The following is a 24,519-nucleotide window of genomic DNA, read 5'->3' on the forward strand; positions in this document are numbered from 1 at the left end:
CTGTCTTCCACTGGCTACTTTAACCCTTCCTCTGTGCCCCCACCCCTCGAAGACGGAGGGAAGGAAGGAGAATGGGGTCTTGTTGGGATGTTGTGTATTTCAAAAAAAAATTTAAGTGCAGCATTCTTCAAATGCCACTCAATGTTTATACTTACATTTCATTTATTAGGTTCCCTATTAGTTTTAGCCAATGCTGCAACTGCTCTTTATGGGGTCCACACCAAACGCAACATCTGATACATGACATCACATACTCACAAAAAAAAAAAGCAAAAAATCAAAACACGTCCCAACCACAACAACAACAAAACACCTCACAGGAGCAAGCTCTAATTATTCAAATGGGAGATTTAAAATTAAAGATATTTCATCATTGAGTTGTGGCTATTGGGCAGATCATGACTTCTCTTAAATAAAAATAAAAATAGCCCCCACAAATATCATCATGGTGCTCAAAAACTACTATATTTCTAAAAAAGTGTTATGGTACTTCCATTGTTCTACAGTACTATCATCAATAAAGTAACCCACATCAATATTTGACAATAAAAAGAAACAACAAACAAACATCTAACTATTAATACCCACTATATATGACCCCCTAGACCTATACTTACACTACTACACTAAATTTACCATGATTTGGCTACAGTGTGTGTGTTGTGTGTGTTGTTGCACTACAGACTAAGTTTTGGCGATCATTATTTTGTCCTTCCTTGAGCTGTGAACCCTGTCTGGACGGGAGTGGTAATCCACTCCACAATGAAAGGTGATAGCTCACAATAGGGTGACACTCCGGTCCTTAATAGGCTTATGGAGATAGACCGCGGAGCAGAATATCATACTGGAAACAAAAAGCGCGATCCACTGTTATGCTAATGGTATTAATCCATTTCAGTGGCCCCGAGCCCCCACCAGTCAGCTGGGCCATCAATCAACAGTCCCAAGTGAAGACACCACAGGATACCTTTACACTTCTATGGAGTCCCAAAAGCCCCCCGCCCCCCCTGCCTCTGCAATTTGGGGATCTTTGCTTTTTTGCTAGCTGTTCTCATGCTCTTTGTAAAACACACATCTGGAAACACTGGTGAAGGTATGCTAAGTGAGTTGTTAAAAAAAAAAAAAAACAGCCCCTCCCTCGGAGACAGAGAAAAAAAGTCCCAACAACAGCGAGTCAAGAAGAGTAAACTGAAACACAGCCTCATCGTACATACTTGAGAAATGCTCGTGTAATTTGATACCAGTCCCAGTGCCTGTAGTCTCCCCTGTCCCTGTTTTGGCCCCATCCTTCCCCCACATCACCCCATTTCCTCCCAGTTACCCCCTCCTCCTTCTTGCCAGACCCCTATCAAACATTCAGCTCAAACAGTAGGGCGTTGAGGTGGGCAATTGGCCCCTCACTGTGACTCAAGATGAGCTTTGCCGAAAACCTGAAGAGAATAATCAGTGGCGTGCCCATTACAGCAGCCACAGCTGGACAGCAGCAGTCATGTCACCCCAGTAAAACATTCATTAGACTGTTAGCTTGTTAAGTATTTCTGCTACTTGAGGCCTCGTGAATCACAGCTTCCTGTCAGATGGTAGCAAGGCGGCAAAAGGCAGCAGGACAAACACTGGCAATTTCACTTTCTTTTTCTTTGGTGTATTTTCCCTCATGCCTCTTTTTCTTTCATTATTGCAGAAAGCGTAGTACCTTTATTTTTACTTAGATTTTGTGACTTAAAGTAATACTTTACCCCACAAATAACCATTTGTATATCAGTTATTCACCTAATGCTACGTTGAATCCAGGGGTCGACAGATTATTGGCCTGGACAATTATCAGGGCCGATATTTGGCATTTTGCTGATTATCTGTGTCTGCGTTTTATTTTAATAATCGCAGAAAAAAATAATAAAATAAAAAGTGAAAAGAAGGTGTCAGCATGGGAAGAGCTTTTACTTTGTAAAAACTCAAGGAGCTATGTTTTTCAGTCATTTTTCATTTAAATTTTTACTTGACTTTATTTTAAAAAAAAAGTTGCTGGGAACTTGTTGTATATGTTGTTGAAAGTTTCAGTTTTGATTGAACATTTGTTAAAGGCATTTAAACAAAGTTTTGTGTTGGAGTTTGTTATATTTCAAATTCTAAGTATTGACAGAAAGATTTTCAATTTTATCGTAAATGCATATTGGTTCCAAATATCTGTTATCGGTCTCATTAAGTACTCATAATCGGTATCAGTCCTGAAAAACCAATATCAGTCGACTCCTAGTTGAATTTGTAAAAAAAAATTTGTCTTTCTCGCATGCCTGCAGTGAACGAAGAATCCAAAAACCCTGACACTGATGAACACAGGTCAAAGCTTGTGACTCAGTAGGCGTTGTGTCCGCTGTGTCCAACGCCGTCTCCGATGCCGATTGAACATGTTGAACAGCTGCAGTGTTCAGAGAGGTAAAATTACTTTTTTTTGTCAATGGAGACTGGCTTTGTGGTTTTAGTAAAATCTCATGTTTGGGAAGTACTGAGTGTACAGCTGGATAAATGAGACTTGGATTATTCTGCACAGGTTGTGTGAGAGTTTGTAAACGGATGATTTTTTAAAGTTTTGCTGCTGTGTAATGAGGACCCTAATGACTTCAAGTATTTTCTCCATTGTTGGATTCAATAACAAAGTTTTCTTCAAAAATTCAGTGTAACACGATTTGAGTAACTGATATACAAATTATCATTTGGGAGGTGGAGTTTTCCTTCCAGTGAAGGAAATGTGTGTTTTCATTCTACATTGATTCTTGCTTTTCCCGGCATTGTAAATTAGGTTCAGTAATAATGAAACTTTGTGTGGGAATACAGTCAGAGCTCCTTTGCACTTAGTCACTGAACAAAAGAGGATGGAGGTAAGGAAATCTGTCCTCCTGTGTGACAGCGTTTGGTGTAAAGTGTCACAGAGTAGCTCGTCATGGTTACACAGCAGGAAACCAGCACAGACAGCGCGGGCATTCTCCCTACAACCTAACAGAAAATGAATCTGGAAAACATTTCTACCGCCGGCGTCCTGTGATTTAGAGCCTATAGACCCAGCTTCAAGTGGCTTTATTTGTTTATAGTATATTGACTGTTCTGCACATCTGTTGCATCTTATGGAATTTAAAAACATATCCCCCATTTTCCTTTTAGCCGCTGCACTGTTTCTTCAGCAACAGCATGTTGCACTCATCATATATCTGCCGGTGTTGTAGATTATTCCTGACAGCAGTGTGTTTTCTGGTTTAGCTTACAAGTGTGTCTCAACCAGATTTGAGGGTTTTGCGTCTTTTCGCCTCCATGCGTTGTGTGTATACACATCGGAGCATGTGTGTTACATGTTTCTGAAATGTATGATGGAGTGTCTCAGGAGGATTTAAGAAACCAGATTCAATATCAAAAGACAAGTGTTGTGCTTTTGTGCTTCTGCTTTCTCACGAGGAGTCCCCTTTAGCTTTACCCTATACTTTAAAGACCACAAAAATCCTGTGCTGTTGCCAAACATTTTGTGAACATGCTATTCTTTTTACTTGCATGCATGCTTTCTTTTTTATTTATTTTTTTTCCTCTTCTTTTGTGCAGTCAAAGCATGAGAATTCACTCATGCACATCTGTTTCTGATCTCAAACACAAAACAACAAAACAAAGCTTATTGTCTGTCATTTAGTGATACGCGGGTCGACCCACAGCCCGCGGATCCCACGGCTTGACCCGCGGTTTGGGTAAGCTTGTTAGAAATATGATGGGTTTTGGGCAGGCGCGTCAAAAAGTGACAAGGCAGCATTCTAAATAAGTTATTAATAACTTTCAGGACTGAGTAATAATCCTCTCTGTCACTCACACACAGCAAGCAGCTTTATCATCAGCGCTGCTGCGCTCAGGCTTTCCATTATTTGATTTTTGATTTTTCTGTTGAGGTTGGATTTATTTAAATCTCTCTAGTCATAATGTCTAGAAAAAACACTTTCCTCTGCTAATATATAGGCCTGACATCAGCACCTCAGTTACGTGAAGCAAACAAACCAGGGAGAATATCAGCTGTGTGTTCAAGATCACACTAAAATGCAACCACTTAAAAAATGGGTGAGTTCTTGATGTCTTCCTGCATTTAAACTTTTCAGGCATAAAATGCATATTTTATATTTTGATATATCCTGGAAATGACATAGAATAGAGCCAGCAGCAAGTAGGTTGTCATTAGCGATTGTCATTTCCAGAAAAGTTTGCCTCTGATTTGCAAGTTTGCACGTAGGGTTCAGGTCTTTAATTAATCAATTACTTTATAATTTGGGTGGGGTATATTGGTTCTCATAATGGGCTGGTTTGGTACGGGCTTTTAAATAACCCTGACTAACATATCACTACCATCATTAGCTTTGAGGACAGACTGCTGAAAAAGACACATTGATGTTGAAAGTGGTTTTCTGAGAGCAGGGGCCATTTAAGCTGTAGTCGGTAACTTAAAAGTAATATTTTTTTTTGTCATGACAGTAGTACATAAGACAGATAATATGAAAAAAGTCATGCTCCTCGTCATAGTTCTCATAATGGCATTTGCAAGAAGCCACTGTGTGTGAACAAAAAACAACCAATCAGAGCAGAGGAGTCTTAAAAGCTCGTGAACCGCGCTGATCAAATATGAATCACGATTTTGATACTGCAATGCCTGTGTAGCTAAAATGAACAAATTTGCAACCCAGCTGCCCTGTTGGAAACAGTCGAGCTGAAACAAAGCACCACCCACAACATTCTCATTAAAGGTCGAGTGTAGTGGACTTTGGGAATATACTGGCAGAAATTGATTATATTCTAATACAATTCTAAAATAAGTTTTCTTTAGTGTATAATCACCTAAAAATAAGAATCATTGTGTTTTTGTAACCTGAAAACAAACCATTTATATCCACAGAGAGAGCAGGTCCTCATTTATTGAGATTGAGCCATGATCTCCACCATGTTTCTACAGTAGCCCAGAGTGGACAAACCAAACACTGATTCCAGATAGGCCTGTTTGCTTTTTTTGCGTCGACCAGTTTAGTCAGAAGCCCATCAACAGGGAGCAGCATCTGAAATCCACCGGTTTATATCATTAAAGTGATTTTTTTAAAGGTTTAAATCACCTGGTATGTTTGTTTTTGAGAGGGAGAGACATTCATCTTCTGATAAAACCTCCTAACAATGAAAACATTGCGGGAGAAGTTTCAGCTGATCACATTGTGTGATTCTAGAGAGTTAGAAGCTAGAATTTAGAAACCCATCAACAACGAGCAGCATTTGAAAACCACAGATTTGTTTTTTCATTATTTCTCTCATGTCTCACTGAAGAAGACAGTCACAGAAATATGACAAACTGACAAAAAGTTACCAACTGAATCTTCAAAACAGATGTGCACAACAACCAGCTTCTCCAGGACAGCGGTTAGACTCCAGCATATGTGATGGCAATTTAGTGCATTTGGTTAAAGTACAGAAATATTTAAAACTACAATATTTTACTTTTTGGATGTGCTTTTTGGCAGTAGATCACTGGTGTTTTATCCAAGAAACCGTATTTAGTGATATTGGAAGTTTAAGCTGCTAATTGGACACCCTGAGGATCACTGAGGCTTGGCTGGCGAACCAGTCGGCTACTTTAAATGGCAGCTCTCTCACAACTAGAGAGCTAATTAGCAGAATATGTCTTGGATTATATTTTCAGAAGGTTTATTTTTTAAATTTTCCAGAATTTAAAAGAATTTAAAGCTTTATGAGACAAATGTAAGTTCAGTATCTGAGAGAGACAGTGAGTTCTTTATGGCTTGGTTTGAGATGTAAATCTTCAAAATGTTTTGCAGCACCATCAGTGTCGGCTGTTTATTCTGTCTGAGAGCAAGAGTTCACCAGAAGAGGATTATTTGTAAGCCCCAGGCAGAGCGTTGAACAGGAAGTTGTAAAAAGGCGACTCTCCTAATGTGACGATCTTTTGTGGGAAGGGAAATTCTTTGCCACTCGTTCATAATTACCAAAATAACTTCAGAGCTTCATGGTTCTGTTTTGACTTGAGGAACAGACAAAAAGCAAATGACATGCTCTGCTAAAGTAATTCTGAGGACATTTTTTTTCCTTAATTCAATTTCTGTTAATATATTTGTGCATGTGGACACAAACAATCGCAGAAAAACACATGCACACATTTCATGGCACTTTGAAAATGCGTGCCACAAATCCCACAAAGCTCACCGATTGGCTACATAGGAGGGGAGCCTGTCTTGAAGTGATTTCTCAAGAGAGAGAGAGAGACGCTGAGAAGGAGGGAAAGAGAGGGAAGGTTTGGGCGGAGGTGGAGGAGGAGTAGTGGGAGGGGATTTAAATTCAAACTGCAGCACATGCTGACCGTTACCTCTCCGGGCTTGGCAGCTAAGGTCTCTTCCCTGGGAGTGAGCGGGAAGGAGACAAAAGAAATTCGAAGGAAAGGAAGTGCTGTGTTGATGAAGTCACTTCTTCCCAAAACAAAATGTGCTTCAAGGGCGTCCCCGGTGTGGGTTCTCCTCAGTCTTTGGGACTGTGTCATGACCTACAGGACCACCGCATGGCTCTGCATATGTTGTACAGAAACACACACACACACACACACACACACACCCTCGGGCAGCAGTGCTAAAACAGGCAGTTTTTGTCACAGACACATGCTTACCCTTTGACCTCTCCCTGCATCACATTTTCACAGCCTCTCACATGATTTTTCTCTCTTCATCCCAGTTTATCCTCGACATGAATGAATAAAGAATACTCTTCTCTCTTTTTTTAATTTTTATTTTTTTAAAACTTTATTCAATACAAGAAAATATACAGACCAAATCAAGGAATACATAAACAAATACAAAATATAGAGATTAACAGTAATGGTGGAAATAATGCTACAATGTGACACAATACAAAGGTACAAAAAGAAAGAAATTAAAAAGAGTAATGGTAGCAATATATTGGAAGAAAAATCAAAAGATATAATTAAATTTTAAACAGAAGGGCAATAAAAAAAACACATTGGAGAAACAATAAGGGAAACAAATAAGGAGCACAAAAGAGCAAGATAGGAGACATTAGAAGAGCAAGGACCTGGATACACATGTATACAGTTTTTGGCTTTACTATTTTTTCCATATGTTTTAGCAGCTTGAAGTAGTTAAGATTCAGGTTACTTTATTTTTCCCTGTAGGTAGATTTGGTTTGCAGTATGAAGTGGAAGGCATCCGTTAACACAGTTTAAGACAACATATAGGATAAAAAATGGTAAGAAAATAAAAGATAAAACAACTAAAGTGCCCCATCACTGATCAAAATCTTAAAAACCTATGAATAAATAAATAATAAATACAGTCTCCAAAATGATCTTGCGCAATGTGCAATTTTGTGCAATTCTTGTTCCCTAGTGTGACGGCAGCTGAAACAAAACTGCTTTTATAGCACTTGTTTTGGCAAAGTAATTTATAAACCTTTCCAACCTTTCCACTTACACGTATGAATGAGATATTTACCCAAAATAATCACAAGATTAACAGTGCCTCAAATGTTTGCCTCCAGGTTTGCCATAAAATAAATTATTTCTAAGTAACTAAATGAAGGTATATTATCAATTTTTAATCACAGCCAGTTATGAATGAGACCAAAACAATTTTACAGATGGAAAATATGCTCCTCTCTCTGTCGGCCTTTTTCAAATTCAAGCTTGTGATAATAACTTTGGCCAGAAGATGGCACCACTAGACTGATGTGCTGTCCAGATCAACCTGCTGGACATTACCTTCATCAGTGCATCAATAAACCCCAAATATGTCATTCCATAGCGAATGTTTTTGCAGAACTGAAAGCATTTCTACCTGCATGCGTTTAAAGAATCCAGCTATTGGTGTTAGTCAGTGAGTAATGAGGACAGTTATGACCACAGTCTGCAAGTGACTGTGTCGTTGCTAGTGGACAAAAGAGAAATTACCAGCAAACTGGGGAAATAACATGCCGTCATGGATTACCTCATCCAATAAATCCTGATACAAGTTGTTCCTGATAGAGGCTGAGCTGTGGTCATTAGAGATTTATTTCTATACGGTCATCAGGGATTTTTTTGTTCCTGGTTTGGACAGCTGTCTTTTGTCCTTGGCAAGAACAAACATATCAGTGCCTGTTTGATTGTGTGCACTGTGATAATGCACTGTGCATTTAATTAAAGCAGCAGGAGTCTGATGCTCGCAGACCTCAATAGCCCAGAGGCTGCGTTCCAGGCGGGCTTCAGGGAATTTGAGGCTTGTAGTGGGAGTGTACACTATGGAAGGGAAAAACAAAAGTATGACACATTTGGTATCTGTACCTGCTGATAGTGGCTGCTTGTTTTCTTCCCAGCTGAAAGAAACCACGACCCCTAAAGAAAAGCATCTGTATACCGTATATCAAAAGATGTATGTGTGCGCAGTTATCAGGCAATCCTGCACAACACTCCACAGTCATTACATCGCTACTGACTTTAGCAACACCCCTCATCATCATATGCTGTATATGTGTTGGTCCCTCCAAGATGTCATAGGCTTTTTTTTTGTAATGGCTGCAGCCAAAAATGCCTGATCCTGATTTCATGGCAGTTTTTCTAAATTAAAAAAAAAATGATGCATGTTGCAGTGTTTTAAAGGCGTGTTTTTGTTTTTTTTTTGTTTTGTTTTTTTTGTTGTTTTTTTTTGCTGTGAAACCTTTGGAGCGAGTCAAAATGTCAAAAAATAGTTGCAATTTTCAATTTGTGTAATTCATTTTTTATTCATTCATGAGTTTGTGATTTATTCTATCTGCTATTTAACTCGCCTTGACCCTTTCAGCATGTGCAGTAGATGTTGATTCAACAGATTCTCTCATGTTGATTTGTCTTATCCGTAGTCCACAGATTTCAGTCATTCTCCTGGTATGTTTTGTGGTAGAAAAGTGTTTGTCAGTCGATGTCCTTTGCATTCCACCACAATGTTTAGCACGGGGCAAACAGTTTTGCCTTTTTTTTTGCAGTACATTAGGGGAATTTCCTTGGCCTTTAGCAATAATTTTTGTTGGTAAAAATGATTGCTAATTTTTGTGTTGCACATATGTTCATTTAGAACCAATAACAAGGAAGTGAGTTTGTGGGGGACTGCTATGATTGGTGAAACTCAAGAAACTACAATCGTTGGTCAAATTTGCGGAAATGCTGCGGGACAAATTTGCAAGGTGGCCCAGAATTCCCAAGGATTCAAATAATATGCGTCAATTGTTGTGATTGCGGCATCTCACCATCCTGGAGGAGCTGATGGATGGATGGATGGATGGATGGATGGATGGATGGATGGATAGATAGACACACTGTATATATACTGTACATATACAAGCTTTTGGTCAGGTTCTGTTTGATGTCAAGCTATTTTCACTGTATTTTTGTATTTGGTACATGACCTACGTTTGTAAGTCGGATGGGATAAGATAACCCACCCCGTGTCACCCTGTAGTGTCCAGCCTTGTTACTAAATAGATGTATTATGAACTATGCCAAAGAGGTGCTGTTTCGGGCTCGGTTTGTTTGTCTCGTTGTCTTGATTGTCAGCAGGATTACAGAAAAAGCACAGGCCTTATTTTCATTCAAACTCAAAGAAGTATGGGCCAAAGAACAGCCCAATAGATTATGGTGCAGATCTGAATCATAGGGCGGATACACAAGGAGAACACACATTGCGAGAAGGGGCTTCTGGTATTAGTGGAGGTTTGTGCACTCTGAGTGACCTTCTTGTTTAATGCATGTAATGATATGATAACAAAGCTCGCGCCACTCACCACTCTGTGCTTAAGGACATTGAAGCAAAGCCTTGTCCATTGACTATTGAAAAAACTCTGCTGGGCTGTTCAAGGTGCGTAGAAAGTCCAAGGCCTCTTTTTTTTTTTTTTTAACCATTCAGCATTCATTCTTTCCACAGTATGAGCCATAGTGTGAATTATTCTTCAAGATCTGCGGCCTGTGCAGAACGTCCATTTTCCCCCGTATCAAATACTCTTAGCAGCAGGAGAAGGATCTGTTATACCATTGATTTCACAGCAATGAAGTTTTGCACCGTCATTTTACTGCACGTTACAATATGGTGTCATCAATCATGGACCAAAGCATGATTGAGATATTACGATAACTGTCAGGAATTTACGGGAGAATAATGCGTTTCCAATGGTTGGAGCAGCTCCCTAAACCTGTTTGCTTCCATCCAACCACACAGTCTATCAGAAAGATATCCTGCGGCTCGCTCAGCTGTCAGTAGAGGAGGTTTGAGTCCTAATGATCCTCCTTCTAGTGTGTGTGAGTGTGTGGGTGAAGTAAATGAGTTGGATTCGCTGGCTGCTGAGTGTAGGCACTCTGACAAGCAACGTGAGAAGAGAGGAAAGACGAGGGGTTAGAGCCTGGCAGGTGTACACAGGACCCTTCGATATGCTGATGACACCCCCACCTGGATCTGACAGGTATAGGTTGGGAGGCCTGGATGTTCATGCAGCCGTCCTCCTCCTCCTCCCCCTCCCCCCTCCTATGCTCTGCTTGCCCAGAGCCCCGAGGGTTAAACATGAATAATGAATTCTGGCTCCTTATGGCAAGTGCTCAGGAGCCCCTATATGCAGCTCACCTGCCATACTGCATACTGTCACAGTATGACGGCAGCGCAAACTATTCTTCATTCCGAGAGGCTGTTCATCACACGGTGTTGTGTGTTTTTATAAAATTCAAAGGGAAGCTAAATTTCTTCAGGATATTTCTTTGTTGTTTTGCAAAGCTCAAGTCCTCTTTGATATCAAAAGTGCTATTCTCGCCAGACAAGGTGTGTTTAAACGGTGCTGTTTACGGCATTTGCAAACATCAGATTTGCTGTGTCTCCCCGTCTCCTAGAAATTGCATTTCTGTAACAATATATTTCACTAAAATATTTTTATAATTATGCTATGCTGACAATCATTGCTGGATTATGCTCGAAAACAACGTTACTTGTAGCCAATGAAAGACTACATTTCCCCAAATCCCCGGTTTGTGACCAGATTGCTGTCTGTGGTTAGATTTAGACAACGAAAGCACACTGCTTTGTAGGGTAGTAATGATGCATCGATCGCATGGATTATCAATTAAATGAGCAACGATCATGTAACATCGATGCAAAGTGTAAACCGATCCATATCATCCTCCTTCAGGCGCGCCCTTATTTTGAAAGTGTGTCACATCACACAGCGTCCAGCAGATGATGGCGAGCAGCTGAGAGAAAGATAATGAGGATAACGCTGTTTACACAGGAATAAATCATCGGAGATGTTTCGTTTTTTGGAGAAACTGCGAGTCAACAGACAGCGCACGTCATATGTAAACGAACGGGAAGTTCCTGCTGGGCCACCTAACTGACTTCTTGCTAACGTTACTTTAGCTGCTCTATTTCAACAATGTTGACTGAAAAAATGTGCATTTAAGACTGAAACTCATCAGTGCTGTTCGGTCGGGACATGCAGGGACTTAAACCAGCAGTGAGTAAGTCAAAGCAAAAATAATACTAAACTGGTTTAAGTTATGAGTAGAGGAGAAGTCCAGTAGCCGCTAAGCTAATTCGTGCAATGTGAAATGCCATGGGCTTATGCTAATAACATTAGCATGTTGTATATGTGGGGGTAATGTGACCTACAAAAGACAGTTGTTTTGTCAGTGATCCTTAACAGTTATGATTGAGTTTTATACTGTTGTGAGACGGTCTTGTTGTTAATCCACATTTTGAGGATGTTTGAAGAGGTTTGTCCTCATGTCAGATAGCGCTGAAGTCTTAGGACAAAAGATCATGATTTAAATTGAAATAATTTTTTTTGCAGAGAGCGTTATCAAACAGAATGAACCAGTTTGAATCATTTCCAATTATTTATGTTGTTTTTTATCTTTTCTGGCCAAAAGCAAAGAAAGGGGTGGCAGCTTCTTCTGTAACCGACTGTGTTAATTGAGCATATAATATCAGCCAATATTGATCGCAGGTTCCTAAAATGAAATCGAAATAGTATCGTGCTAGACTTTGTAATATCGGCAAATATCATTTGTTGTCCAAAACATCAATATAATTTTGTATTGTGATGAAACCGGTGATTTTTACACCCCTTCTGGTTGGGGTAAAAAGAAGTTTTTTTTATTTTGGTTAAATGTCAGTTTAAAAAAACTAATTTTAAATACTAGTACTACTACTACTACTACTAATTATAATAACAATGATAATAATAATAATTATGATAAAAATCATTATTATCATCATCATCATCATCTAGACAATAGGAGTGGATACTGTATTGTAAGATTGCCCATATTGGCTAAAAACAACTGAAATATGTGGTCAGTGAAAATTTTGCTGAAGTCCAGTATCAACATTTTTGCAACTTGCCAGATATGTTTATTTGCAGTATTTCATCATTATGTTAAAAGAAGGGATAAGCGAATACACCATTATCTGAATCTGTATCTGTTCAACCAACTACATTTCTGTATTTGAATCTACAGAATGGGTCGAGTTTAAACTTGAAGTGGGTGGGAGTGAAGCCAAAAATAGATGAGACATAACTAGAAGTTGTAATGTGAAGCCTGAAAGTGATATGGGTTGACCAGAAGTTGCTATATTTATTATTTATTAGAAAGATATTAACAGAACAAGTTCACATTGAGCTTCAGATAATCTCTGATCACAAGATCAAGAGATTGAACACAGCTAACCAAATGAGGATTTTACTTTTGACATATTTTACTCTGATTATACTCCTATTATATGTACTAAAGATTCATTTCATCCAAATGATGATCCAGCCCTAGTTAATAGGCTTGTTTGCTCGGGATTACTTTTCCCTCCAAAACTTATTTGGTTTTTCAAAACAGCTGTATATAAAAGTCTGGCAGACAAGACTGTGCAATAAATAGTTTATGCCACTGTCAAAATTATTGGCTATATTTGACAAAATTCAGAACTATATTTCCCACAAATCATGTTACTTCCTGATATGAGGTTAAGAGCATATTTTTTTTGAGGAAGAAAAACAATCTTGAAGTTATTGTTCTTTTGGTGCTTCTTCTGTGGACACCAGACTGAAAGTTTTAGCTATATATTGTGGAAATACAGCCCCGTCCCTTGTGTAGCACTGCAGAGCAATCCAACAGACATACATGTAAACCCAACAATCACATTGCTGAATGTCTGCCAAAAGGTACATTGTGTGTCATTTTCTCAACAAATATAAATCTTATTTTTTTAAGCAATTATACTTATATACTATACTAAATTGTCCCAAAATATGATCTCAATTCATGTTAAAATGTCACATTTTTAACATCTTTTCAAACAGGCATTATGATAGGTGTTTTACTTAAAAAAATTGAAATTAAATATTAATACCTGAGTTCCCCCATTTACAACTGTAACTAAAATGAGAATAATGCACTTATGTAGAGGGAAAGTCAAACTAAAAGCAAACCTTCACTCTCATTTCGGAATGAGCTATGTCCATTTGGTGTTTCGCCGCTCTATATCTGCGCTTTTTCAGCACTGTGACGATTATTTTTCGGAGCTTTCTCCTGGATGTGTGCTGCTTCTGTCTGGTCCCTTGCTTTTCATGAACTTCGAACTTCACTTTCACGTTGTTATTGGCTGAGGGCTACACACAACTGTCCAGAACAACACAAAGTAAAAAGAAAATAAGAAAACACCGGCAGAGAGCACACACAGTTCTAGTGAGTTTAAAAGTGATGATTGAGAGGGATTACTTCTGTGCAAGTCTATAAATTTACACAAAATCCTGCATTGTATATGCACTACCGTAACTAATCACCGTAATTGTAGTTCTAACACATTAAAGAAGAACATACTTTGTATTTTTTAAATCTGGCTTAGTATGTCTTTAAAAGCTGATGGTGCTGAAATGTTAAAATGCTAAAAATCATATACAAATGTAGTATCAGTGATGTTGTAACTATCCCGGGTAACTATTGTGTTATTGTGTCAGATAATGAATTGACACAAAGCCGGCACACAGCTTGTGTGGGGCCGGCTAATGTCATTTGTGTATGTATCCAACAGTTATGTAAATTTAGACGTACAAAGCTGAATGATAGACGTACCCTTGGGATTTTGGTTGATCTCTGACATCACCGTCTTGGCTTTTAGAGCCCTTTAATGAAAACACAGTAATAGTTTTAGTGTCAAATTAGAATGCTAGCGCTCCACTAACATAATAAGAATTGATTATCCAGTCGTGTGTGTGGCAGGTTTCAAAATGGATTGGCAATGACGCCATCTCAAAGAGCATTTTGGCTTAAAAAAACAACACAAAACATAGAAAACCAGAGGCCATTAATTATGACTCATATCATGATTCTTCTTTCTTCTTCTCTCTTTTTTTATTGTTTAAATATTTCAGTATAATTAGAGAACGCTTCATGGACTGAAATAGAAATGCACTTTTCATATGAATGTCAATGATGAATGAGATTTTTATCGACCAGGGCTTTATGTTTGTAATCAGCGCTAATAAATATGGAGGAATTATGATCATCACAAAGGAAACCACGTGAAAATCATTTTCATCAGCTGCGCATTTAATGTATAACAACAGTACAAAGTGAATCTTTTGCTTGCAAAATAGGAGTGTTTCTTTATGTACAGTATTTATACAATAATATATAGTTTAAAAAACGTTACAGTTCAAACGTCTGACAGTTTATTGCACAACACATTTATAAATTATCATCATCAAACCACACATGAAACAGATGAGTTCTCTGTCATATTTCAACACTTTACAGGAAATGTATTTATTATTTATATTATCTTATCTTGCTCTTCTAGATTAGCATGAGTAAAGGTCCTGTGGGGAGTACAATAACCCCACTGATACTGAAATGGCAGAAAGAGCAGCGCTCCAGAATGACACCGATAGACAGACGATGAAACAGCCTCAAGCCCAGAAAGAAGTTCATCTTTCAGCATTGCAACGGGTGAAACAAACAAAACTAAAACCCTGAATCAACGCGATGCCTCAAACTGAATTTTTCAGCATGATAATCATTTCAAAGTTTAGATATGGCACTCTATAAATACAGCAGCAAGGAGAAAACAAGCACTCAGGTGAGATGTACACATGAATGCAAAATTAAAACGTGTGAATTATATATGCTGAAAGTTGAGAACAGTCAGGATTTAACGCGAAGACGGCACCGTGAAGCAAAAGACAGACGTTTAATTATGGAAGCAAAAAAGAGGCACAAGTATTTTGGAAACCATGGATTCGTTCTGATTTTACCTCTTTGAAATTTCTTGATTTGCAATTTCAAAAACTAATTTTTTTGTCAATGTTCACAATTTCAGATCCAAAATTCAAGTTTCAGAATTTCCATACTACTACCACGAATAATATGATGTCAGTTGGTCAAATTCAGGTTGAAAAAAAACAAAGAGCATCATCAAGGCTACCCAGGACAACATAGGCAATCAAGCCTGAATGTTTTGACCAGTGAATTTTGTCTGATGTTTGGATTTTTATCAACTTGAATTTGTAGATCTGACCAATCAAATTTGAGCAACCTGCATCATCTTTTTTTTTTTTTTTTTACTTTATTCTGAAACTTGAATCTATTTTGGATCTGAATTAGTTTACACTAAAAAAAAGAAAAAAAATCAAAAAGCAGCTTTTGAAATTGAAAAATCCATACATTTCATATTTTCCTTTCAAAGTGTTGATATTCAGAACATATAAATTCAAAGTAAAATATTTTAATGCTATGACATTCAGTGGTGTTTAAATTTCAATATTAAGTACTCAGTGGCTCTTAAATTACAAATAGTCTCTTATTTGCTTCCATACTAAATGAATTAACTTTACAAGGACCAGCTGCTGATCCAAACACGTTACATCATATTTCCACTCTGTAGACAAAATATTAGGAACACCGTCTTCATAGTGAGCTGCCGACGCTCTTCCAGCACCCACAGCTCAAATGTCTCCAGGGGTGAGAAATCCTTCCAGCTCGTTTCCTGCGTTTAATTTCCAGGTTATGTTGAAAGTGGATTTATTGGGGAAATCAGTGAGGCATCAGAGCCTTCATCTAACTTAATCCAAGCAGATTACTTCACAGGAGCAGCAGGTGTTCTTAATGTCTCGTACACTCGGTGCATTTTCAAGTATCACGCTGAATGTAAACAATGACTGATGAGACGGGGGAGGGTGGGGGAGCGGCGCTGTTGGCCGAGGTTTGGCTAATCTGATCCTCGATCAGATTTATAGCATCATTAATCATGCTTTCTGCTACAGTTCAATTTGGTCTCCACTTATCTTTGAATGGCTGAATTGGTGGTCTATAGATCATCACTGTACAAAATTTCCTATCTTAAATGGGATCTTTTCCTTACAATGACATGTGTTATTAATCGCTTCTACAGGAGCATTTTATATGAATGAAACATGAGACTTATTATATTTGGCACAGAAAGCCAGGGATTGTTTCAGGAAATATCTCCACATATATTTTAAATTTGAAGGTAATGCCTTTGTAGTGTTGTATTATTAAAGGTTCTGTATGTAACTTTTTAGATTAATCTTTTTTTTTTTTTGCCAATGCATGAATGGATTAGTAACTTAAAAACTGACTTTGTGATGGTTACATTCAGGTCATTACCGCCGCTGACTGAAGGTCCGTCTCTGGGTCTGCCGTCCACTCTCCTCTGAGCAGCAGGAGTGAAGCGAAGGACACCCAAGTGTGCTAGCTAATTATTGTCTCATCTGTGGTCCGATAAACGGTAAATGTATCAAATTCAGTGTCCCATGTCATAGTTTCAGTGCCCTGCAGTGGTGAACAGCATCCCAGAGGAAGCACTGACATGCGAAATATATTGTGATAATGTGGTTTTAGCTTGGTAATGTTAGCTAACGCTAGGTTGCTTTTTAAAGCAGTAAAAATTGCTGCCTAGCAATCATATCAAAATTATCTTTTGAGTGATAATGCCAGCTTATTCATCCAGACTCCCAGGGCTGGGTTGAAAATGACTAACAGCTGTGAAGCATCCAGCGGCAAATCCATGCAGCGCTGCAAAGTTACAGCTAGCTTGGCGGCCAAAGAGCTTGCTGTAACCTAAGCGAGTCGCTAATAACAAGGATTTTCTGAAAGTTATGCACAGAACCTTTAAAGAGCTGTACACTTACCTTACAAATTTTTGTGTGTATTGTTCAATCCCTGGCAGAGCTGTAATTCACAAACTCTCCATTAAACAAAAAAAAAAAACTTAGGACAGGAAGCTTCAAGTGGGGGATGAAAAGTAATGATGCCAGAGTCTTTAGTGTTTCTCTTCTTTAAGCCTTTAAAAGGCAATAGGAAAAGGCTTAACACCACAAAGTTACACGTCTCCACTCCGAATGGCGATGTCACTCCAAGCCCGTGATATGTAGTGCGAATAAGCGTCCTTCATCTTTGACATATAAAAAGTACTTTGAGTCTTGTCTCACCGCATGTGCCGTCCCATTAAATTGGCTCCTGTCTTTGTTGAGCAACTCCAGTGACTTTTCAAGTTGAGTCATTCTTAATAAGTGCTGTTCTCTTCAGAGCTCCAGCCATGACACACACACATGTGCGCGCGCCCACACACACACACACACACACACACACACACACACACACAAACACACACATTTAGTATAAGCACCCACTACAAAGACAAACCATTACCCAGCGGAAAAGAATTGGCTGCAAATTCAGCAACCGTGATGGCCCAAATCCTTTTTCTCTTGCTCTCTTTCGCTATAGGAGCGTTTTTAGAAGTTGGGTGTTTGCCTGTTGGAGTTTCTTCTGAAAAAAACGATGACATTGGACTCAAAAGTCGTTGCTTTGGGACGATCTGTGTGCTGCGGTGTGTGTATGTACATTTGTGTGTGTGCATTTATGCATGTGTATGAATCTCTTTGTGTGTGTATTGTCAGTTTGTTTATACAGTAGGTCCGTTATGTCTGCAAAGTCTCTGTGGACATCAGTATCTGAATGTGTGTAAGTGCTTATATGTGATTGTATATGTGCATACATAATGTTACTCTTCATGTGCACATCTGAGTGCCACGTGTGTTGCCGACGGGTTTATAAGTCCTCTGATATAGTATGTCTCAGTGTATGTAGTGTGTGTTTGTGTATGTATGTTGGTGCATGTGTGTGTGTGTGTGTGTCTCAGCTCTCTATAGACATGGCTGAGATGATCTGCTCCACTTTATAAGCCAACTTCTGCTTCTGGGCCTGTTCATCCTGCTCCAGTGCCTCAATGATCTAAAACACAGAGAGAAAAACACACATGAGCACAAACTGTGAAATCGAGGGCTTATTGTCGGTCAGCTATCAGAGTCATATAAATACACCCATTATGAATCAAACAAATACCAAATACACCATCAGCTTCCACTAGTATATATATCTATATATATATATATTTATATATATATACACACACACACACACACACACACATATATATATATATATATATATATATATATATATATATATATATATATATAAATATATATCTATATATATATATTTATATATATAGAAATTCATGCTGCATCTGATTACAGTTAAATTTCTGTTATTTTTGCTATTTAATTTGAATTAATCATCACTGATTTGATTAATGAGTATTCAGAGCATAATATGTATAAACATGAGCAAAAACATCTGTTATGTAACTTGGTTATAAATAAAGCTAATCAAGCACAAAAAGTACCAACCATTGCTGGTCCCAGCCTCTCAGATGCAATGATTTGCTGCTTTACTCAGTTTTATATCTTTGTAAATAACATATCCAAATATCTTTGGGTTTTGGACTGTTGCTGACAAACATGCAGTTGGGAGATACAATCTTTGGGCTCTGAGAAATTGTAGTTTTCACTTTTTTCAGACAATTTATAGACCAAAACCATTAAAGGAGCAGTGTGTAGGATTATAGGTGATCTATTGGTAGAAATGGAACAAAAATATTCAAATCTATTATTTCATTAGTGTATTATCACCTAAAACCAAGATTTTTTTCAGTAACTTAGTATGAGGTCTTTATATCTGCATCACCAGCGGGTCCTCGTCCTTCGAATCCGCCATGTTGCACAGCCATATTTCTACAGTAGCCCAGAACGGACAAACCAAAACACTGCATCTAGAGAGAGCCCACAGGTTACCTTCTACTTGTAATCTTCAACCTCACCACTAGATGTCACCAAATCCTACACACCGCTCCTTGAATTGATTTATTTAAAATCAATCATTATATTAATCGACAGTCGGCTGAAATGAATGATTGTATTCAATCTATAAGCCTTTAAGGAGAAAGTTAACACCCTCTGACAGTCTTTGTGCGGACCTACAGTGGCATAACTTCTCACCTTGCTGCAGTGATGTACAGATTCACATTCAAACCCACTGACTATAGGGTGTGGTTACAGGTGCAACAGAGCACTTCTGACCACACCCAGGAGCGGTGCAGAGGTGAGATTTATTACATTTTTATTACACAAATAGAAAGTACTAAAACAAACAGCTTTTCCATTTACTATTCGCTATTTATTGTGTCAGCCTCCGTGCACTTTTTTTAAAAACAACGTTCTCTCTCTTTTTAAATCGCTCAAACCAGCCTATGGTAAGTCTAAAATTGTCCTCTCCCAGGCTTGCTGCCAATTCTTCTGCCTTTTCCCTTACCAAAGGCCTGCTCAAGGGGGCTTTATGTGGCTAGGCATTATCAATTCACTTGACGAAGGCAGCTTCAACCACATGAGCTGTCCCCATGTGCCTCCTTGAGGCTTATAGCTAGCAGAAATCAGCTTCGATGGGAACGGTTTTCATTGAGAGGAAATTATTTTCTTTTTCTCGTCATGATTTCAATGTGCAAGCAGCACCAGCCTCAGGTAGCCAGCTGGAAGCAGAGGGGTTGCCACTTGACAAAATCAGGGTGGAAGTAAAGTAATGAACATGAATGGTAGTTTTAAATTACTTTTCCATTTGTTGTCTTGTATGAAAAAAATCCCCCAAAGAACACTGCAAGCTGAAAACTTGATTGCTATAAGCAAAGAATTTAAACAGAATTTATATAGAAATTATGCCATCCCAAACTTTTTGATCCATATAAATGGTTGATCACTGTATCGTGATCACAATAAGCAGTTCCCACTGTAGGTAAACCTAAATAAATAGATATTTTTGGCCACCTGGGGGCAGCACAATAAGCTGCAAACACAAAACTGACACATGATAATGTTAAGAAGTTGTTATGGCGGATTCGTCAGCAAAAACCTCTCTACATATCCAACAGACACAGAACAACACTGCCATTCATTAAGAGTTCATTTTGTGTCCATGAATATTTTAAGTCCAATTTCCGCTCTCCTTTTAACCCTTCCAACTCTTGAGGGAATTATCTGGCTTTGTAGTCGCTAAATGCTCCACTGTGGCCACCAGCTGTTTCCAGATTTTGTCTGTCTGTTGATAAAGGCTTTAGCAAAGCTGCAGTCAGTTGGTAATTGTCCGTGGAACGTGAAGTGCCTCCTTTTGTTTTTCAACCAGCTCTGTGTCACAGCAGTGTGTCCACACGAATGTTATTTGGCTTCTTATTAAGTGCGGACTTACGGGTGCTTGCATCACAATGGGAAGCCAAACACTGTTCATCTGCACACACTGCAATGACACAGAGCTGGCTGAAAATCTGCAAAGTTTCTCTTTAATATGAAAAATGCTACCTTCACACCGGCTTGACCCCTACAGCACATTTCTCTGTCACAATGTGTCGACTGGGCCTCACCTCTTGGCTGTACTTGCTGACGTAAGCGTAGATCTCATGGAGGGCACTGAGCATGTTGAACTCACTGGAGTGAAGGCGAGCCTGTTCAGCCAGATAGGCATTCATATCCTGATCACTGATGGCAGGCAGGCGGTTGATGTCAGCGTAGTACCTGAGAGGAGACACACACACACACGCTCTGTCAGAGTCAAGGGCACGGTAATGCATACTAGAGCATTTCTCCTCACCTGCACTCAGTCTGTTGTTGTGAAAAGTCAAAGAATATCTAGTGTTACAGACAACAGTGAAGTGAAGGTGTTTTGGCAGGAAAATCAGGAAACTTGTCAGTCGTAGGTTCAGTCATTTAGACACAATGACTTCAGTGCACAAATGCACTGATTTATGTTGCTGTGCTTACGAAAACTTTCACTTGATTACACATTCATTCTGTCACTCTCAACCCTATCAGAGCTGCATGATTAATTAGTGCCACGATTTGCATTCTTAATTATATGCAATCCTGTTTATACATGAGACTTCTGCCATAGAAAAGCAGGAAGATCTGTTAAATGAAACCAAGCGCTCCTAATTTGCCCCTAAAGTTGCATCAAGGATGAGACATCACCATATGAGAAAGTAATGTGGTAAAAAATGGTAAAAAAAATTAAGAGAGTAAATAAATTCTTCTGCCAGTTCTGACAAAACCTGGTACAGCTGATAAAAAAAAGACGTGTTTTCACATAGTTTCTGAACTTGAAATTGACATTACAAATATTGTAGCTGCTACCAGAAAATACAAAATGATGGATCTATCAAGGCAATATTACGCTATATTCGGTGCATCATCATACCCGACAACCTCTCAAAGTGACAAGGTGATGACAGACAATTCTGAGTAAGAAGATCATGTTTCTCATTTTACCCACAATCATTTTCCTCCTCCCTGTGAAGACTTGATGATAACCAAAAGGTCCTCAGTCGGGATTTCAATTATCTTTCTATCCTTGTGAATGACATTTGTCTTTGCATGTGTACACGCACACACACACATACACACCTTTCCACCCAGCTTTTGTAATGCGGTATGTCCTTGGCATAGAGGAGTTTGGTGGAGGGTGAGTCTTTGCCCAGACGGTGTTCAGAAGTTGAGCAAGAGTCCATGAAGGTTTGGGCCACCACAGACAGGCAGGCGTCCGTGATGCTGCTTTTATGGATGTCAAACACAAACTGGGGGTTCTTGATCACATTTACCCAAAAGCGCAGGGGCAGGCTGCAGATAAGAAAAGAGTAGAGAGACAGAAAGATTTCACGCATTTTTAGTCCAAGATGCAAAATAATAGGATTACTTCACATGTACAAAATGCTCCTATTTCTTCTGACCAATGAGAACAAGATGAGGATGGAGTTAAGATGACTATTGAATGGCTTTTTGAGCTTGAAAAATCAAAGAGTTCAGATTAACAAAACACAAGAGACTAAGATAAATTAGATAAGGCTGCATCCTGGCAAGAGATGGCTGCAAGAGATGAATAGCTCCGTAATATTCCCCGGGGCCGGTGTCAGCATGATACAGCGTCAGTGTCCAGGGTTTGTACTAGATGCTTGAGGTGCTTAAAATCCTTCAATTTGGCACTTAGAAATGTAAGAACTGGAATACTTTGAAAATCAGACATTCTTTTACTTGGTCCTTGTAACGTACTTATATAAGATTGAGAGAACAGAATTCTGAATTATTTTATAAAAAACATAACAGGATTTTTTTTTAACTTGGAAGCCGAGAACATCTGTGATTGCAATTATTTTCTGATGCTGTATGAGTGGTAAAAAAAAAAGTGAACGCCAGAACATTCTGTTAGCCTTTAACGGTCACATCAGACTGGTCTAACTGTCTTAGATTAGTTATTTATGGTTTCAAAGTTGAGTTTTTGAGCTTTTCAAATTTTGATCACTGAGTGTTTGCTTGTAAATCATCCTTCAAACAAAACTCTGCTGGGAAAATCCAGGTTTGTAAATGTGTAGAAATGATTTATAGTCATAGAAGAAAGTTGGTTTTTTTTGGAGAAAAAAAAATTAATTTGTACAAAAAAAATTATGTCAACAAAGGGTTCTCAAACACTTGAGAGAGGAGGCTGAAACGCCACACTCTGCTCTGTATATTTTCATGCTATTATGTCCTTTTTCAAATCACATGCCTGAACAATAATAATTAATAATAAGTTAATTAATTTTAGGTCCTGGTAGTCAGTGTTTGCTCTATTTATGATGTTTCTCTTGTAACACATACTTCTGGAGGAAAGATTTTTGTGCTTGAAAAGTAATTGAAAGTCCTTGAATTTAACTTTCCCCCCATTTGTACAAATATAAAACTTTAAAAAATATTTGGTTTTTTATACCACAGGGAAATTTGACATTAAGGACATTAAATTAAATATAATTAGGCGTAACATGACTCAGACAGACAGCAGAATGACTGCAGTAATCAACAACAAGAGAGAGCAACATCGACATGGTATCGACACTGCAGAAAATCATTTTCAAATCATTTCAAATATTCAGAATCGCTATACATCAGTAAATCAATATTTTTGACAATACTACTGGAGCCTGAGCTTTGACTGTAAATAATGAGTAAAAGTTTCATCGGAGGAATTGAGGCGGGTTTGTTAAAGAAAGTGAGATGTGTCTGCTGTCACACTGCAGGTAACGAGTCCTCTCTCTCACCAGTTGCTCTTCCAGGTGTGACGGACGTCCATGTCATGGATGCCGTGTCTGTCGGCCTGCTCGTCCAGAAAGTCAAACATGTATTTGATTGCTAGAGGGAGGGCGGTGCCCCGACACACAGTGCTGAACAGGGTCTCAAATAGGTCGTCCACAAACTTCTGCAGTGTGCCCTGTAGAAAACAACACAAAGAATTAAGACTTGAAGACACTTACTCCCGTTGTGTTTTGTAATTAGGGATCAGTGATGTTCAAATTATCGTTAAACATAACTAAAATGGAGGGAGTCTTTGTCTCTTTGTGTGCCTGTCTTTTCTTGAGAGCCATTTATCCAATCAAATTTACACTTGGCGTGTGTATTCCTGAGGACCCAACCAAGTGTCAAGTGCTAGCTCTTGAGTACTGTGGGACATATTTATTAGAAGCACATTATGTACACACTGTGTAGTTTATTGAGAGGGGACCCCTATTAACTGTTACACCGTGGGCACAGCCGGCTCTCTGTCGCTCGCTACAGCACATTCAGCAACAGATGAAGAAAGAAAGAGCAGAGGTGGTACCTTGCAAGGGGATTGATGTCTCGATTTAATAATCAGTGATCCAATATTAATCGATGCAAAGTGAAAACATCGATACATATTGTCATCTTTAATGAGCAACTTTATTTTGAAATTACCATGGCATGTGTGTGTCACCAAATGCTCCTCCTTACTAAACATTCAGACAGTGCTAGTGGCTTAGTGCCAGCCAGGCAATGGTAAATGTCCCAAAAAAAGACAATCAGATATTCACTGATATCGTATCATATTGATTGCAGTTACCTGAATTGATTAAAATCGAAATCAAATTGTGGCAGACATTATAAAATCAATATTGTTTTCTAAAGACTGGATATAACGTCATAATGTCAAGTCAAGTCAAGAGGGCATACAACATCCCTCTGACCTTAGATCTTCACATCAACTAAGGAAAAACTCCCCTAAAA

The 24,519-nt window shown here is 38.6% G+C and overlaps 2 protein-coding genes across 3 annotated transcripts in view; one reads left to right on the forward strand and one right to left on the reverse strand.

The window, feature by feature from the left end:
* ora1 (olfactory receptor class A related 1) overlaps nucleotides 1–24,519 on the forward strand; it is a 261,847-nt gene that overhangs the window by 70,519 nt on the left and 166,809 nt on the right. The window lies entirely within an intron of this gene.
* LOC121959677 (plexin-A2-like) overlaps nucleotides 15,610–24,519 on the reverse strand; it is a 129,480-nt gene continuing 120,570 nt past the window's right edge. Inside the window, exons 29-32 of the mRNA XM_042509132.2 lie at nucleotides 23,538–23,707; nucleotides 21,874–22,086; nucleotides 20,838–20,988; nucleotides 15,610–18,319 (exon numbers count right to left, since the gene is read on the reverse strand). Of these exons, the coding sequence (XP_042365066.2) occupies nucleotides 18,224–18,319; nucleotides 20,838–20,988; nucleotides 21,874–22,086; nucleotides 23,538–23,707 (630 nt within the window). The 3' untranslated portion in view covers nucleotides 15,610–18,223. The remainder of the gene's footprint in view (nucleotides 18,320–20,837; nucleotides 20,989–21,873; nucleotides 22,087–23,537; nucleotides 23,708–24,519) is intronic.

Source organism: Plectropomus leopardus, chromosome 2 (assembly GCF_026936395.1).
Source record: "Plectropomus leopardus strain MGB_pleo_1.0 chromosome 2, ASM2693639v1, whole genome shotgun sequence".
Classification (NCBI taxonomy): domain Eukaryota; kingdom Metazoa; phylum Chordata; class Actinopteri; order Perciformes; family Serranidae; genus Plectropomus; species Plectropomus leopardus.